Source organism: Sminthopsis crassicaudata, chromosome 1 (genome assembly GCF_048593235.1).
Source record: "Sminthopsis crassicaudata isolate SCR6 chromosome 1, ASM4859323v1, whole genome shotgun sequence".
Taxonomy (NCBI): Eukaryota; Metazoa; Chordata; class Mammalia; order Dasyuromorphia; family Dasyuridae; genus Sminthopsis; species Sminthopsis crassicaudata.
Genome location: NC_133617.1, coordinates 25,238,693 through 25,257,766, shown reverse-complemented (window position 1 = coordinate 25,257,766; position 19,074 = coordinate 25,238,693). Strand labels below are relative to the sequence as shown.

At 35.4% G+C, this 19,074-nt stretch overlaps 1 protein-coding gene across 3 annotated transcripts in view; it reads right to left on the bottom strand.

The window, feature by feature from the left end:
* Nucleotides 1-19,074, bottom strand: part of MED13L (mediator complex subunit 13L) — a 338,730-nt gene that overhangs the window by 126,438 nt on the left and 193,218 nt on the right. For all 3 annotated transcript variants that reach the window (XM_074296914.1, XM_074296922.1, XM_074296932.1), the window contains exon 4: nucleotides 958-1,041. In XM_074296914.1, coding sequence (XP_074153015.1) covers nucleotides 958-1,041 — 84 coding nt within the window. The remainder of the gene's footprint in view (nucleotides 1-957; nucleotides 1,042-19,074) is intronic.

The following is a 19,074-nucleotide window of genomic DNA, read 5'->3' as shown; positions in this document are numbered from 1 at the left end:
TAATATTTTATGTTTCCTTTAAGAAGAAAGCATTTTCACATATACCATTTTGAAAATACTTTAAAGAAAACTCTTTTTAAAATATAGATTTTACACATATAATGAATCTCTTCAGCAGTTTTTCCCATAGCAAACAGGTGGAGGTAACCAAATTGGCTTTCCTGCATTCAGTTACTCTCCTCTCCTGAAATTCAAGCCTCATATAATTGCCAAAAGAATCTTTCTGAAACAAAAGTCTAAGTCCCTTCTCTCCTGAATAATTTTTGGTAGTTTCTTAATACCTTTAGGATAAAACAAAATCTTCACTTTAGTACTTAAAACCTTTCACAATCTGGTTTCAAACCACTTTGCTTATTTCATGTTACTGTCCTTTGTACGGTCTACATTTCAACTAAATTGACCAATTTCCTGTTTCTTGAAATGAGCGTCCAATTCCTGCCTCCCAGGAATTCCTTTTCATCTGAATTTAGATTTTAATTTAGAATGATTCTTCCTATAGACTTAGATTTAAATTTTAATGCCTGGTATCAATGAATCAGTTACAAGACTAAATCACTAAAGGAACTAAAGGAATCACTGTTACAACTTTTTTTTAATCATAGCAAAAGAAATGAACAGTAATGTCATTTTGAAATTCATTCAAATTAAAAACAAAACAAAACATAAACTAAATATTATCCATTGTGCATAATACAATTTTTGAAGAAAGGCTAGGAAAGAATATTTCATTCAAACATATCATTCCAATTCCATAAAGATTATCAATCAATCACTTGGATAATCACCTTTAGCCCAATACAGAATATATTATAGGACCCTGAACTACATTAGTACATTCCAGAGATGTTAAAGCTACTCAAAAATTAGTTCTTTTCCACAAAGATAGGGTATGGATAGAAGGGAGAAGCACAAACCAAGAGACAAGTCCATCTTTGAAGAAGTAAATATATTACTAACCTTTTGTTGACTGGCTTCTCATCTTTTTCATAGGGTCGAACGAACCATTTACCAATCCTGACAAAGTTTTTATCCATTAGGCACCTAAAAACAATCAAAAGTGAGTTTTTTTTTAATGGTTTTAACAAAAATGTAACCACTTCTAAAGCACTTCAATAAAGAGACTGATTTTGAAAGAAGCAATTAATTCAGTAAACTGACTCAGATCACTCTGTACTGCAAGTTGAATATACTGGTTTTTTATGTACACATTGGGCAATTCTAAAGGAATTTAATGTGTCATTATACCCCTATCATAGGGAAAGTGTAAATAAGAGAAAAAAAAAAAAAAAACAGACAGATGAGACAAAGACACAGAGATAGAAAGACTGAGAGACATGCATCAAAGAATGGAAAAAAAGTAAAGAAAAAAAATCACAGTTATCACTTCATTTTAAAAGTGAGTGAATATTGGCAGAACTTGCACTTGCATTGTTCAAAATAATTAAAATCTCTCAAAGCAATCCAATCTATTTTGTTACACATGAGATTAATACATACTGGCTTATTTTTATATTAAAGATGTAATTTTTTTTAGTAAGCTTTTTATTTATAAAACATATTGCATATTTCTCCTTCCCTTCACTCTTTCTTTTTCCTCTTTCCCTCCTTCTGTCTTATTTGGTTATTAGTATTATTATAGCTTTTTATTTACAAAATATATGCATGGGTAATTTTTCAACATTGACCTTTGCAAAATCTTCTATTCCAAAATTTTCCCTCCTCCCCCCCATTCCCTCCCCTAGATGGCAGGTAGTCCAATACATGTTAAATATATTAAAGTATATCTGTATACATATTTATATAGTTATCTTGCTTCATAAGAAAAATCTGATCTAGGAAAAAAAAAAAAAACCACCTGAGAAGGAAAACAAAAAGCAAGCAAACATCAACAGGGAGAATGAGAATGCTATGTTGTGGTCCACACTCAGCTCCCACAAGCCTCTCTCTGGGTGTATATGGCTTTCTTCACCACTGAACAATTGAAACCGGTTTGAATCATTTCATTGTTGAAGAGAGCCATGTCCATCAGAATTGATCAGAAGATGTAATATCTTAAAGTGTAGAAGAAACAACATGGAAAGTAATGAAAGAATGAAATTTGGAAATCACTTTTCAAATTTCAGTAACTGGCTCAGACTTTTTATTTTACTGTTTCAATTGGTATATGAACTATCCAACATTAAGATTTCAAAGCTATCCAATACTGCCTTCTAGTGATACTTAAGCATCTAATTTAATCCGCTACCTTGCAGATTCTTTAGAGCAGCACCCCAAAGAACACACAAATAAGAACACAAAAAGAATAAATTATGAATATGGAATCTCAAGAGTGTACAGAAAGGACGACATGAGTAAAAGAGTGGACTGTCCTGAGAAAAACAACAAAACGTAAGTTAAAACAATAAAAACATATTGCTCATGTGAAAGATGTCTGGGAACCACTATCATGCAACAACTAGCAACAATAACAAATGCCAATTTCTGATTTCACATCAGAAAGCTGAGGGCAGCCAAGGACACAGTAGGGAAATGGTGATAATGTGCTGATAGTACAATTTACTGATTCTTGCATCTGATTTTGATGTAGTGATGGAACTACATGGAATAATGGTATTATGGAGTGATGATGTTACGATAATATATAGGTTTTCCACTTATTGACAGGTCTGTGTATTATGAGTGAATTTCTCTGGAGTGGGAGGACAAGAAACCTAGGTAAGTTAACTACTTAATCTCAGTTTCTCTGAGCTTTCTCAATTGTAAAATACACCTACCTACCTACTCCCTAGAGATGCCATGAAGCTCAAATGAGATAACCTTTAGAATGCTATCTCTCATTATTTGTGATGTTATTAGAACTGTTATAGCAGATACCAGATAAATGCTTATTTTTTTCCTTCTCTTCCCTTTTAAAACATAAATATAACCATGTGAGTCCTCTGTTCATGAAATTTCAATAGTGCCCTGGTACCTCAAGAATTAATAATAAAATCTTCAGTATTACATTGAAAACTCTGGTTCCTACTCTTCTTTCCAGAATCGTTTCTTGCTACTCCCTTTGATACATTCAACAATTTGATTTCAAATTTGATCTCTATTTTCTGTATCCCTCTTCCTCTGAATTACTACAACTGTTCTATTGCTTTCTTTCCTCTCATTTGCTTTCCTCCCTTAAAATCTATTCATTGACTTGACAAATGAAGGGCTCTCCATAAAGTCACCAGTGTTCTCTTCCACACCCCGTCTGCTGCTCTCTTCTCAGTCTGTCTGCTCTACAGTATATGAGACTGATGATCACCTGCTCCTCATGGATGATTTTTTAGTATTATTTCCTCAATTATCTTCCCATCTGACTGGCTGCTCTTCTTCAGTCTGTTTTCAAAAGTCATGGTGTTATCCTATAAGTTTTTTTTTTTTTTTTTAAGTGGCCTCATTAGTTACCATAAAATTAATTATGATCACTCCACAGATTGATTCTCATACTTTTACAAAAACCTCACTTCTCTCCTGGGCTCCAGTTCTATATCACTAAATGACTATTAGGATTTTCTAATGGATGATCCCATAGGCTTCTTAAACTCAGCATGTTCAAGAGAACTCATTATCTTTCCCCAAAAATCTTCAAGTCATTTGCAACCTTTTACTCTCCCCCTGCCCCTCCAATTTTCACTTTCAATCTTTTGTCCTCTTTGAGAATTTCCTGTGAGGTAGATTCATGGTATTGTTTTATGTGGCACAAATTCTAAAGTGTTTGCTGATACTCTGCAGTATCATTTTTGGGTTTTATTTTTATTTTAAAGAGTTTCTAATATTCCTTGACTAATTATATATTGGAAGGATAGTTCTACAAGACAACTTATTGAAGGAAAGATACTAAAAACAGTGAAAGGTTCATAGATTATATTAAAGAAATGATCATGAAAATGTGTTAAAAACAAGTCCTGACCCATTACACTTTCTAGTCTTTACATGAAAGAAAAAAGATCAGGCTTAACATTCTCCATTAAAGAGGTACTTGATGTACACATGTAAAATTCACATAAAATTATTGAGAAATAAAAATAAATTAGAGAAAAATAAAAATAAAAATAAACTAGAGAAAACAATGGGGTTTTCACTATGAATGAAAAGGATGTGTGGTCACCAAAGTCATGGACCTGCACAGAGGAAAAGGAAAAGGGATTCCCTAGAGACAATGAAATTCTCCAAATGATCCGTTATGTAGACAGCACAGTGCAGGCTACTTTAGTATTAAAAGAGCTCCTCACTAACTCAACAGATTAGACAACCACTCCATAAAAGAAAAAGGCAGAAAATGCCTATGGCTCAGAAAGATATGTTTCTGAAAGGCAAATTCATTCTTTTCACCCTAGTAAGGGGCTTTAGAAGACACTAGAAACAACAACAAAATGAAAACTAATTTCTGTTCTCAAAGATTTTCTATTTTACTGGGAAAATGCAACATTTAAGTAATAAAAATTAAAATATTTAATTAGAGGAGGAAAAGAACAGTGAATAGAGGAAGCAAAAAGCCTGATGGTGTGAGAGGTGAAACTGGATTGAACCTAAAGATCCTAAGAAGCAAAAATGAGGAGAGAATGCTCTGTAATTGGGGTTGCAGACAGAGTAGAAAGGAATATGTTGGGAGGAAAAATGTCAAATTCAGTTAAGTTAAGTAGGAGCTTGGATGGATTAGAGAATGTGTGAATAGGAATAATATGAAATAAAACAGTGAAGCTAGGGGGGCAGCAGTTTGCGGCGGGCTTTAAACACCAGATTAAGGAAGTTGTATTTTATTGACAGATGGAGGGATGGGTGGCACAGTGAGTAGCAGCAATGTGCTTTTGGAATATCAGTTTGGCAGTTTAGTGAACAACGGACTACAGGGAAGTGAGCCTGGAGGTCAGGAAGACAAATTAGTCAGCTACTGGTATAGGTGAGCTGTAAGGTAAGGTACAGAAAGCCAGTGTCTGTTCCAGTCAGATAAGAGGACAAGTACAAGATATGTTAAAAAGGTAAAATCAATAGGACCGGGTGATTTGTTTGCATATGGAGGTGGGAATTTGGTAGAAAAGAGGAAACATTTAAATATGAGTTCAAGGTTGTGAAACTGGATGATTACAATGAAACCCTCAACAGAATTATGAAATGTTGGATGAATGGGTTTCTCCAAGTGGAGGGGGAGAGGGAATAAATTCTTCCATTTTAGACTTGGGTCATTCAAGTAGAACTATCCAACAAGATGTCCCCCCAAAAATCTTCAAGTCATTTGCAACCTATTACTCAGTGGGAATGAAGGTCAGTAGCCAGAACAGGGCTAGAAATACAGTTACATACCTTTCAGAATCATCTATTTTGAGATGATAATTGAACCTATACAAGCTGATGAGAATGCCAACAGAGGGTTCTTTGAGATAGTATAGTTGTGTATGTATCTGAGACAAGCACTGCAGTTGGGACCAGGATTTAATAGGAGAACCCAGCAGGCTGGATTTCATTTGGCAATTTACACAGTGCTTTCAATGATTACAAGTTGCACCCCAGGCAAAAAACAATCCTAACATAAATGTTCTCCCAGTATAGCTATATAAAAGTGATTCCGGGAATGCTACAATCTCTAAAGAATTCAAGTTGTGGGACTTCCAAAGGACAATGGAGAGGCGCATTGGTGGTTACAAGTAAGCTATAACATATTTCTAACAATGACCTACATTTCAATAAGTAGTGGAAAAAATAGCCTCAAGAAAATATATGCTCCGAAAAGAAGTGGGTGAGTCACATAGCAAGAGGAGAGATGGCAAATGGACATTCAAAGTGCTGCATGATTAACCACAAAATATAAAAGAATACAGAGACAATCTCGGGAGAATCTGTAAGAAAACATGGAGAGGAATTACATTCTGTGTAAATGATACCACTGGAGAGAATGTACACAGCAATTAGATCAAAAAATCACTGACATGTGTCTAAGCATGTGTGTGAGACACATATATGTCCAAATAAAGCTGGCATATTTTCAAATTACCATAATTTTCTAATATTTGAAGAGCTTCAAAAATCTTCTGGCCCTCTTCCCGATTTTATGTGAAGAATAATAGCTATATTAAACTTGCCAACAAACAAAATCCAACTAAATATCACTTCAAATGAATATTTCAATTTTCCTAAAGATAGAAATCAGTAAGGACTACCTAAAGATATATGAATGAAAAATGAGTCACTACAAATCTAGATACCAACTTAGAAATCCCCTATAACAAAATCTAACATTGTTAATATCATATGACAATTCCTTTTTTCATGTAGAATTACTTTAACAAATTCAGGGATTCCGTATCTACAAAATGTCTTAAGCATAATTGTAGCGTGCTGTTGTCTCCAGAAGCTGCCGATCGCTCTCTGGAAGATCTGCTGTGTCAACTCAAATCTCTGGGACAGATTCTTCTTCCTGTAGAGAACTGTTGTCTCCAGGCAGTTGCTGTTAACTCTTGTCCAGAGAAGTGACTTTCCTTCCTGCAGAGACCGCCCGTCAAGCCTGATGTAGTACAGAGACTTCTTCTCTTTCTGGAGTGCTGTCCTCTTTTATCCTCCCAGAGAATGGGCGTGGGATAATGCGAGGGCTTCTGGGAAGAACCACTTCAACCAATGAGCTTGCTCCTCCCAAGCATGCAAGCTCTTCCTTAGGAATTCACAAGTCAAACTACCAGGAAAGGCAGGAACTAGAGAATTGTTAAGTACCGACTTAGCACTTAGTAAGAACCTAACATCTCCCCCTTTCTTTTGATTTAGAACACAGGGTGGTCGTGACCTTGAAACATAAATCGGTCAATATGGGAGGCATTACACATAATTACATAAATTACATAAGCACATAGTAACATAGTAACATAACACATGCTAGAAGTATATAACAATCAAATAATCATAAATTGAAAATTTATAAATGTCCATAAGTCCATTGTCCATTAGTCTCATCTTGTGTTAGGAAATCCAATGATTCCTGCTGGTTTTTAAAGTTCTTTAACAGTCTTCTTATTAGCCATGCTCTTTCAGTGCCAGATGTTTCTTAGATTTTCTCCTTTATTTTGAGGTCTTTCTCTTTTTCTGTCTCTCTCTGATGGATAAGGCGAATACGACTCGTTGGCACCCATCTGATTCCTTCTCCTGTTGAAGAAATACAAGCAAACCCTCTCCCCCAGGCAATTAACCTATCTGGTCCACCACTTTCTGGGTCTCTCCACATCACCTGGCGATTATCTAAGGACAGTGGAGCTGCTCACACTGGACACTGCCCTTCTGGTGGGTTATAAAACCTGTCTGCCGGAGCCAGTGCATCTTTGTCAAAAATTAAAAAGTTAATGGTATAGAGAACTAAATTTAGAAGTTCTCTAGGGTTACCCGTGGCTCCCCCTTTCTTTTGATTTAGAACATAGGATAGTCATGACCTTCTAAAGGTTCTTTGGGTGTAACATCAGCTGCCATCATGCCCCAAGTCTTTTTTGTCTGGGGCCCTGGACCTGGGCCCCTCATCCCGTTTCCCTGAATTATTCTACACTCTGATGCCCAATGGAGTCCTCTGTTGCATTTTGGACATGGGGTTTTAGGTCTTCTCTCACCCTGTCTTCTCACTGTATCTCCATATCTACACTGAGCTCTTAGATGTCCAATTTTTCCACATTGAAAACATCGCCAAGTTTCTCTAGAAGTCCCTTGCCAGGAGGGACCCTGTCTTTCCATGTTCATCATAGTCCGGGTGTAAAAAGCATTTGTTCCCACTGTAGCACAGCATCTTATGATCTCCTCTAAAGGAGCATCTTTGTCTAATCCCCATATAATTCTTTTGCAAATCTCATTGGCATTTTCCTTAGCCAGATGTCTGGTCATTATTTCTGTAGCTGCATTTTGTCCAATAGTTCTTTTGACAGCAGTTTGCAAACGTCCCACAAAATCCACAAAAGGTTCATTGGGACCTTGCTGTATTTTAGTGAAAGCCTCTCCCCAATCTTTCTGTCCAGGGAGGACACCCCAAGCTTTTATTGCAGCCTTAGCAATTTGCTCATATATTGTCATGGTATAATTAATCTGTTCTGAATTCTCTCCATACCGACCTTCACCAGCTAAGTGCTCAAAAGTGAATTGTGTGTTAACTCCTATTTCCAAATTGCATCTGACTTGAATTTTACATAATTCATGAAACTCCGCAAGCCATAATAAATTTTCTCCAGGTTCCAGGCATGTCCTTGCTATGGATTTCCAATCATTCGGTGTTAGGAAGCCATCTAGTAATATTTTAACATAAGCTGATGTAGCCCCATAAAGGGTACAACTTTTTTTCAAATCTTAAATTTTATTCAAATCTAAAGGTGCATATTTTCTCCTTTTATAGCCTACAGAATCAATCTCTTCAATCACAGGATATGCATGTATAAAATCACTTATATCCTGTCCTTCTCTCTTAGCTTTAACCAATGCTTTTTCTAATCTTGTCATAGGCTTAGGCTGCTTCACAGGCAATTCTGTTTGTGTTTCTGCCTCTTCCCCTCCTCTTTCTTGTTCCACCCCTGAAGGGTTAATTGTAGCGTGCTGTTGTCTCCAGAAGCTGCAGTCCAATGATTCCTGCTGGTTTTTAAAGTTCTTTAACAGTCTTCTTATTATCCATGCTCTTTCAGTGTCAGATGTTTCTTAGATTTTCTCCTTTATTTTGAGATCTTTCTCTTTTTCTGTCTCTCTCTGATGGACAAGGCGAATACAACTCGTTGGCACCCATCTGATTCCTTCTCCTGCTGAAGAAATACAAGCAAACCCTCTCCCCCAGGCAGTTAGCCTATCTGGTTCCTTCCATTCACTACTTTCTGTGTCTCTCCACATCACCTAGATGTGGAGAACTAGAGAATTGTTAAGTATCAACTTAGCACTTAGTAAGAACCTAACACATAATAATGTTTGTTCTTGACTTCTGTATAGCCTATGATATAGGCAATCACCCTCCTCTACTTGATGCTGTCTCACTTCTGTCTAAGATTTTATGATAATCTTCTTGACCATAACTTCATAGTTGCATTTAATGGATCTTTATCCAAGTCATGGCCATTGACTGGGGAGTATCGCTCAGGACCTTGTTCTGCATTACTTCTCTTGATAATCTTATTAGTTTCCACCAATTTAATTACCAGCTATACCAGATGATTCCCGGATCTACTTCTCCAGTGTTACCTTTGTCCAGTCATATTACCAAATATCTATTGGATGTTTCAAAATGGACACACAATCACACATTGTCTTTTTGTTTGTTTGTTTGTTTGTTTAATTTTTATTTTATTTTATAGTTATAACTTTTTTTTTTGACAGTACATATGCATGGGTAATTTTTTACAACATTGTCCCTTGCACTTACTTCTGTTCAGATTTTTTCCCTTCCTCCCCCAACTCCCTCCCCCAGAGGGCAGGCAGTCTTTTACATGTTAAATATATTACAATATATTCTAGATACTATATATGTGTGTAGAACCGAATTTCTTGTTGCACAGGAAGAATTGGATTCAGAAGGTAAAAATAAAAATTTACATTCATTTCCCAGTGTTCCTTTTCTGGATGTAGCTGATTCTGTCCATCATAAATCAATTGGAATTGGATTAGCTCTTCTCTATGTTGAAGATATCCACTTCCATCAGAATACATCCTCGTACAGCATTGTTGTTGAAGTGTATAATGATCTCCTGGTCCTGCTCATTTCACTCAGCATCAGTTGATGTCTCTCCAAGCCTCTCTGTATTTCTCCTGTTGGTCATTTCTTTCAGAACAATAATATTCCATAACATTCATATACCATAATTTACCCAACCATTCTCCAATTGATGGACATCCATTCATCTTCCAGCTTCTAGCCACTACAAAAAGAGCTGCCACAAACATTTTGGCACATACAGGTCCCTTTCCCTTCTTTAGTATTTCCTTGGGATATAAGCCCAGTAGTAGTATGGCTAGGTCAAAGGGTATGCACATTTTGATAACTTTTTGGGCATAATTCCAGATTGCTCTCCAGAATGGTTGGATTCTTTCACAACTCCACCAACAATGCATCAGTGTCCCAGTTTTCCCACAGACCCTCCAACATTCATCGTTATTTGTTCCTGTCATCACACATTGTCTTAATACACTAACCTCAAAAGACCTCAAAACTGAACTTATTTTTTCCCCAAACTTCCCCCCCTCTTTCTCATTTTCCTATTACTATCAAGGGCATCACTATCTCCCTAGTTCCTAAGACTTAGATTTTAAGATGCCATCCTCAACTCTTAATTTTTTCTCACCACTCCATATCCACTCTGTTCCCAAAGTCTGCCAATTTTACCTTTATAACATCTCATATGCACCTCCTTTTACATTCCAAAGGTTTTTGGTTGGTCTGTCTACCACAAATTTCTCCTTACTCTAGTTAACCCTCTACTCAGATCTCAGTGCACTATAATGTGTCCAAGCATGTTACCTCTCTATTCAATACATTTCATGGCTACCTATTACCTCCAAAATCAAATATAAAAAGCCTTTGCATGGTACTTAAGGAGCTTCATAACCTGGCTCCAAGAGGGAGATCTTGCCAGGTTTTTATTTTATTTATTTTAGTGGGGGGATGGGGGGAGGCGTAGGGGAAGAGAGAGAGATGCAGCACACATGCAGCAATTGTGGTTAAGTGATTTGCCCAGAGTCAAACAGTGTTATGTGTCTGAAATTAAATTTGAACTCAGCCCTCCTGACTCTAGAACTGGTGCTCTACCATCTAACTCCCCCCCTTTTTATAACTTATTCATCATACATATACTTTACAACCTAGATCTTCTTGCTGCTCCTCAAATAAGATAGACCATCCATACATTTTTTTTAAATTGGCAGTCTTCCATGCCTAGAATGCTTTCTCTCCACATCTCTTTCCTGTCCCAGCTTGAGCGTAGTTAGCACAAAAGAAATGTAAGATGCTCAAAATTAGAGACTCCATCCCAAATGATTGTAGGGATTATTTGTATATGATCTATGGCAAAGCATTCCAAGCTCATGTTGGGCTTGATCAGCCATAGTTGGATACACTAATCTGACTCAAAAATAAGAATAAAATATCTTTGAGAACAAAGGACAATAACCAACCAAAATACCACTTTCTAAAGGAAGGCTTTGCTAATCCCACTTAATACCAAGTGCTTTTCTACTATATAAATGCATGAATAATCATATATCCTTAGCTAGACCTCAAAGGGGAAGAAGTGATGACCTTTGGGCAGTCCAATGAATTCTGGAGTTACTCCAGTAGTTAGGAAATTTCTACTCATATGTAGCCTACACTGTAACTTCCACCTGTTTCTAGTAGTTCTGTCATCTGTTCAAAAGAGAACAAATCAAATCCATCCTTCATGTAATACCCCTTCTGACATGTAAAGCCAATTTATACTTGTAAAATAGAAAAGAGACGAGAAATACTTATCCTGATAAAACCATAAGGGATCTTTCTAACTAGCACTTGCTTTTCTAGATACTGGCTAACCATTTTTTAAAAATTATCAGCACTGGAGCAGCTAGGTGGCGCAGTGGATAGAGCACCAGCCCTGAATTCAGGAGGATTGAGTTCAAATTTGGCCTCAGACACGTAACACTGTGTGTCTGTGTGATCCTGGGCAAGTCACTTAACCCCAGCCTCAAAAAAAATTATCAGCACTAGAATTTTTTCCCAAAATTTTACGTGTATTCTTACTATCTCTTTCCTTAATTTGGGTATCTGCTCCCTGTTAAGTCATTTTCAGTCTGTCATTTCCAATTCAAAGGATATTCTCAGCAGATAAACAGGAGCAAAATTTAAGAATTCAGCAGCTCTGCTTTCTTTTTAGTGACAGTCATCATCACATCATGAGGTCAAGCAAATATCCTAACCTTTCCTTAGAAATACTTTTTCTTAACTGAATGGCAATAGGAAGGAATATACTTTCTTCTCAGCAGTTCATGGATCCTATACAAAAATTGACCATATATTAGGACATAAAGATCTCAAAATTAAATGTAGGAAGGCAGAAATAATAAATGCCTTCTTCTCAGATCACAATGCAATAAAAGCTACATTCAGTAAAAAGTTAGGGGTAAATAGACCAAAAAGTAATTGGAAACTGAATAATCTCATCTTAAAGAATGACTGGGTGAAAGAGCAAATTATAGAAACAATTAACAATTTCACCCAAGATAATGATAATGATGAGACATCATATCAAAATCTTTGGGATGCAGCTAAAGCAGTAATAAGGGGAAATTTTATATCTTTAGAGGCTTATTTGAAGAAAATTGAGAAAGAGAAGATTAACGAATTGGGCTTACAACTTAAAAGGCTAGAAAAAGACCAAATTATAAACCCCCAACCAAAAATTAAACTCGAAATACAAAAATTAAAAGGAGAAATCAATAAAATTGAAAGTAAAAAAACTATTGAATTAATAAATAAAACCAAGAGTTGGTTTTATGAAAAAGCCAATAAAATAGATAAACCTTTGGTAAATTTGATCAAAAAAAAGAAAGAGGAAAATCAAATTGATAGTCTTACAAATGAAAAGGGGGATCTTTCCACCAATGAAGAGGAAATTAGAGAAATAATAAGGAGTTACTTTGCCCAACTTTATGCCAATAAATTTGATAACTTAAGTGAAATGGATGACTTTCTCCAAAAATATAGGCTCCCTAGATTAACAGAGGAGGAGATAAATTGCTTAAATAGTCCCATTTCAGAAAAAGAAATAGAACAAGCTATTAATCAACTCCCCAGGAAAAAATCCCCAGGGCCAGATGGATTCACATGTGAATTCTACCAAACATTTAAAGAACAATTAGCCCCAATGTTATATAAATTATTTGAAAAAATAGGGGATGAAGGAGTCCTACCAAACTCCTTTTATGACACAGACATGGTACTGATACCTAAACCTGGTAGATCGAAAACTGAGAAAGAAAATTATAGACCAATCTCCTTAATGAATATTGATGCTAAAATCTTAAATAAGATATTAGCAAAAAGACTTCAGAAAATCATCTCCAAGATAATACACTATGATCAAGTAGGATTTATTCCAGGAATGCAGGGCTGGTTTAATATTAGGAAAACTATTAATATAATTGACCATATTAATAATCAAATTAATAAGAACCATATGATCATCTCAATAGATGCAGAAAAAGCATTTGACAAAATCCAACATCCATTCCTACTAAAAACTCTTGAGAGTATAGGAATAAATGGATTATTCCTTAGAATAATCAGGAGTATATATTTAAGACCGTCAGTAAGCATAATATGCAATAGAAATAAACTGCAACCTTTCCCAGTAAGATCAGGAGTGAAACAAGGTTGCCCACTATCACCATTACTATTCAATATAGTACTAGAAACGCTAGCCTCGGCAATAAGAGCCGAGAAAGAGATTCAAGGAATTAGAGTAGGAAATGAGGAAATCAAACTATCACTTTTTGCAGATGACATGATGGTATACTTAGAGAACCCCAAAGACTCTGCTAAAAAGCTACTAGAAATAATTCAAAATTTCAGCAAAGTGGCAGGATACAAAATAAATCCACATAAATCCTCGGCATTTTTATATATCACTAACAAAATGCAACAGCAAGAGATACAAAGAGAAATTCCATTCCAAACAAATGTTGAGAGTATAAAATATTTGGGAATCCATCTACCAAAGAAAAGTCAGGAATTATATGAGAAAAATTACAAAACACTTGCCACAAAAATAAAATCAGATTTAAATAATTGGAAAGACATTCAGTGCTCTTGGATAGGCCGAGCGAATATAATAAAGATGACAATACTCCCCAAACTAATCTATTTATTTAGTGCTATACCAATCAGACTCCCAAGAAACTATTTTAATGACCTAGAAAAAATAACAACAAAATTCATATGGAAGAATAAAAGGTCAAGAATTGCAAGGGAACTAATGAAAAAAAACTCAGAGGAAGGTGGTCTAAGTGTACCTGATCTAAAGCTATATTATATAGCAGCAGTCACCAAAACCATTTGGTATTGGCTACGAAATAGACCGGTAGATCAGTGGAACAGATTAGATACAAAGGACAAAAAAGGGTACATCTATAGCAATCTAATCTTTGACAAACCCAAAGATACCAACATTAGGGACAAAAATTCATTATTCGGAAAAAACTGTTGGGAAAACTGGAAATTAGTATGGCAGAAATTAGATATGGATCCACACTTAACACCATATACCAAGATAAGATCAAAATGGGTCCATGATTTAGGCATAAAGAGGGAGATAATAAATAGATTAGAGGAACAGAGGATAATCTACCTCTCAGACTTGTGGAGGAGGAAGGAATTTATGACCAGAGGAGAACTAGAGATCATTATTGATCACAAAATAGAAGATTTTGATTACATCAAACTAAAAAGTTTCTGTACAAATAATACTAATGCAAACAAGATTAGAAGGGAAGTAACAAATTGGGAAAATATTTTTAAAAACAAAGGTTCTGACAAAGGTCTCATTTCCAAAATATATAGAGAACTGACCCTAATTTATAAGAAACCGAACCATTCTCCAATTGATAAATGGTCAAAGGATATGAACAGACAATTCTCAGAGGAAGAAATTGAAACTATATCCACTCACATGAAAGAGTGTTCCAAATCACTACTGATCAGAGAAATGCAAATTAAGACCACTCTGAGATACCACTACACACCTGTCAGATTGGCTAAGATGACAGGAACAAATAATGACAAATGTTGGAGGGGATGTGGGGAAACTGGGACACTAATACATTGCTGGTGGAGTTGTGAAAGAATCCAGCCATTCTGGAGAGCAATCTGGAATTATGCCCAAAAAGTTATCAAACTGTGCATACCCTTTGACCCAGCAGCGCTACTACTGGGATTATATCCCAAAGAAATACTAAAGAGCGGAAAGAGACATATATGTGCCAAAATGTTTGTGGCAGCTCTTTTTGTTGTAGCTAGAAACTGGAGGATGAATGGATGTCCATCAGTTGGAGAATGGTTGGGTAAATTGTGGTATATGAAGGTTATGGAATATTATTGCTCGGTAAGAAATGACCAGCAGGAGGAATATAGAGAGGCCTGGAGAGACTTAAATCAACTGATGCTGAGTGAAATGAGCAGAACCAGAAGATCACTGTACACTTCAACAACAATACTGTATGAGGATGTATTCTGATGGAAGTGGAAATCTTCAACATAAAGAAGATCCAACTCACTTCCAGTTGATCAATGATGGACAGAGGTAGCTGCACCCAGAGAAGAAACACTGGGAGGGGAATGAAAATTGTTAGCACTAATATCTGTCTGCCCAGGTTGCATGTACCTTCGGATTCTAATGTTTATTGTGCAAAAAGAAGGTGATATTCGCACACATGTATTGTACCTAGACTATATTGTAACACATGTAAAATGTATGGTATTGCCTGTCGTCGGGGGGAGGGAATAGAGGGAGGGGGGGTAAATTGGAAAAATGAATACAAGGGATAATATTATAAAATATATATATATATATATAATAAAAAAAAAAAAAGAAATACTTTTTCTTGAAGAGGAGGAGCCAAGATGACAGAGGAAAAGGAAGTCAGCATAGCTCACCAAAATAGTCATTTATAAAGAGCTAGAAATCACACCAGATGAAGAGATGATCAGAAAAATGTCCTCCTCCCCCCCCCAAAAAAAAAAAAAAAAAAACACAGAAAGTCACACGTAATAGGAATGAGGTCCTAGACCCATACAAGACCATGACCTTTTGGCAAATGCAGGACCAGGTCCTCCTCCTTAAAGGAACCCCAAAATGAAAACAGGAATATTCTCACCAAGTTGCAAAGCTTCCAGGTCAAAGAAAATAAATCATACAGGGAAAGAGGGAGGAAAGGAAGCATTCAGATACTGAGGAGTCACAATCATGATCACATGATTAGCACTCAAAAGAAGAGGAGAGCTTAGATTATAATTGTCCTTATGTGAAAAGTTACAGGCTTCCAAACCATTCATCTAGGGCAACTAAATCCTATAGGGGAAAAATGGACCTTCCCTAAAACAATCCTCGTGAAATGATTTAGAGTGAAGAAACACTGGTATGGAGAGAAACATAAAAATGTCAACATCAGCTAGCAAATTTATAGTTGGATATATGCATGTTTGCATATAAATAAAAATTTTACTTAAGTTGGGAGTTATATAGATCTTATAGAATAAGGTCAAAGGTATGTATGCACTTTCTCCCCTTACTTTACATACCTTAAGAATCAATCCCCAAAATAATGTTGTCTTCTCCCCAAATAATGTTGTCTCTAGAATAAACTTCTGTTTATTTGGCTTAATCCAGCTGTTTTCAACATTTCATAAAAATTAAGTACCATTTTAACTTTTTCAATTAGTATTTTTGGGATTGTGACATTAAAATAAAATGGGGTTGTTTCCATAATGAACCTCAAGTTTTTCTTTTAAAAATCTTTGCAGATCATTTCTATCTTTCATTTATTTGTTGCCCTTATCCCAATATCATTCTGTTAAGTCTTGAGAATGACTTTATTTTGTTTAGTCTCTTACAAAGTTTTCTTTAAATTGATTATTCCCTCTACTACTTCTTACTATTTTACTAAGAACTTATGATCATCCACCACTTTTTCTTTTAAAAACTTATACAATTTACATTCTAAAGCAATGAATGTTTCATTTACCTTCTGCCTCTGCCTTAAGAAATAAGTAAAGTATTCCACAACTTGCCAAAAAGTCAGATCTGGAAATCTGGACTTTTTGGTGTTAGTCATTAATTTACAATGACTAAACTTCTATGTGAAATCGTTGCTTAAAAGATTTATTTATATCTTTTATATATATTTTACCATGTATAATGTTGAGGGTAATCTATTTTGTTGATAACTAATTATTAATTTGTGATAATCACTGTAATAATTCTATTTTTGTCTAAGATCTCATTCTTAAAAATACTAGTCATTATCACCAGGGCAAGATCAAATACTGTCATCATTTCTAGCCTTCAAGGTATGTGCTCCTTAATTTAGTTGGGCTGGACCTCACTCAACAGGGAACTAGAGAGATGTTTCCCTGGTTATCATTACTCATTCTCAAAGATGACCAAAATGGCATCTATGTAAGAGCATTACTATATTACTCTATTATATGTATAATATATATGATAAATTACTATATTAGAGTCGAGTTACATGTGTCCAACTATGGTTGATCAGACCAATAAGAGCTTGGGATGCTCTGCCACAAGTTAAACAGAAATAGTCCCTGTAAACATCTGGGGCAGAGTCTCTAATTTTGTACATTTAGTGTTTCCTCTAAGCTAATCCAATTCTGCTAATAAAGGATGGCACTTTCTTTGAGGAAGGCATGTCATGTTGGGTAGTCCTGTGCCAATGTCTCCCATATCATATAGCTGATTCTAAAGTGCTTAAGAGTGTCCTTGTATCTCTTTTTCTGACCACCTTAAGAGCACCTGCCCTGTGTGATTTCTCAATAAAATAATCTTTTCGGTAAATATACATTTGGCATTGAACAACGTGGCCAACACAACAGAGTTGTACTCTCTGCAGGAGAATTGTATGGCTGGTAGTTTAGTTCAGAAAAGGATCTCCGTGTCTGGTATCTTATCTTGCCAGGTGATCTTCAGAATCTTCTTAAGACAATTCAAATGGAAGCGATTCCGTTTCCCAGCATGGCACTGGACAATTGTCCAAGTTCCAGAGGTATATGACAACGATGTCACAACGGCTCTGTATTCTTTGTTTGGTAGCCAGTCTATTATGTCTCCTCTTCCACAATTTCTTTCTGATCCTCCCAAACACTGAGCTAGCTCTAATAATTCTGTTTACTTTATAAATAGGACCCAGTTTGCTTTAGAACTATCGAAGGGAGGAAGGGAGGTATAGGGTAGGACGCATCAGGAATAAACTTGTGTTCTTGGTCCCTTTTCCAAAGATCTGATAAATTATCCCTTATTCTCCTAATTTGCTATAATATCACCCTTTATACCTAAGTACATATCATGTACTCATTTTGACCTTATTTTGGTACAAAATGTGAGATGTAGATCTATAGTGAGTTTGTCACAAACTATTTTCCAATGTTCCTATCAATTTTTGTCTTATTGTGAGTTCTTATCCTAGAAATTGGAATTTATCAAATAGCAGATAGTAATTGATTATTGTATCTTGTATATCTAACCTATACCACTGATCCATAATTCTTTCTATTTCTCAGTCAGTATCAGTATTTTTGATGACTGCTGCTTTATAATGGGGTTTTGGGTCTGGTACTGCTAGGTCATCATTTTTTGCATTTTTATTTATGCATTTATTTATTTATTTATTTATTTGTTGTTTGATTCCCTTGAAATTCTTGACCTTTTCTTTTCCCATATATAGCTTTAAAAAAAAATGGCAGCTTGATTGGTATGGTATTGAATAAGTAGACTAATTTAGGCAGGATTGTCATTTTTGTTATGTTAGTTCAGTTCATATTTTTCCATTTGTTTAGATCTGTCTTTATTTGTTTGAAAAGTGTTTTGTAATTATGTTCATATAGTTCCTGGATTTGTCTTGGCAGGCAGACACCCAAATATTTTATTTTGTCTACAATTATTTTAAATGGAATTTCTATTTCCATCTCTTGCTGCAAAACTTCTTCAGTGACATAGAGAAAAGCTAATTAACTTTGCTAATTGTTTAAAGTAGTTTTTTGGTTGATTCTCTGGGATCATCTAAGTTTAATATCATATCATCTACAAAGAGTGATGAAGAAATTATCTTCTCATTTCTTACTCCTGTAATGTCTTTTTCTTTTCTTATTACTAAAGCCAACATTTCTAGTACAATATTGAATAATGATGGTGATAATGGGCATTCTTATTCTGATCTTATAGGGAGTGCTAGGATGTGTCTATTGTATTTTAATTAAGCAAGCAATTAATGAAATTAATGATTAATATCAGGGTAAAAGCAACAAAGTTTATTTTAAAGGACCTTAAAAATAAAAGGATTCTAATA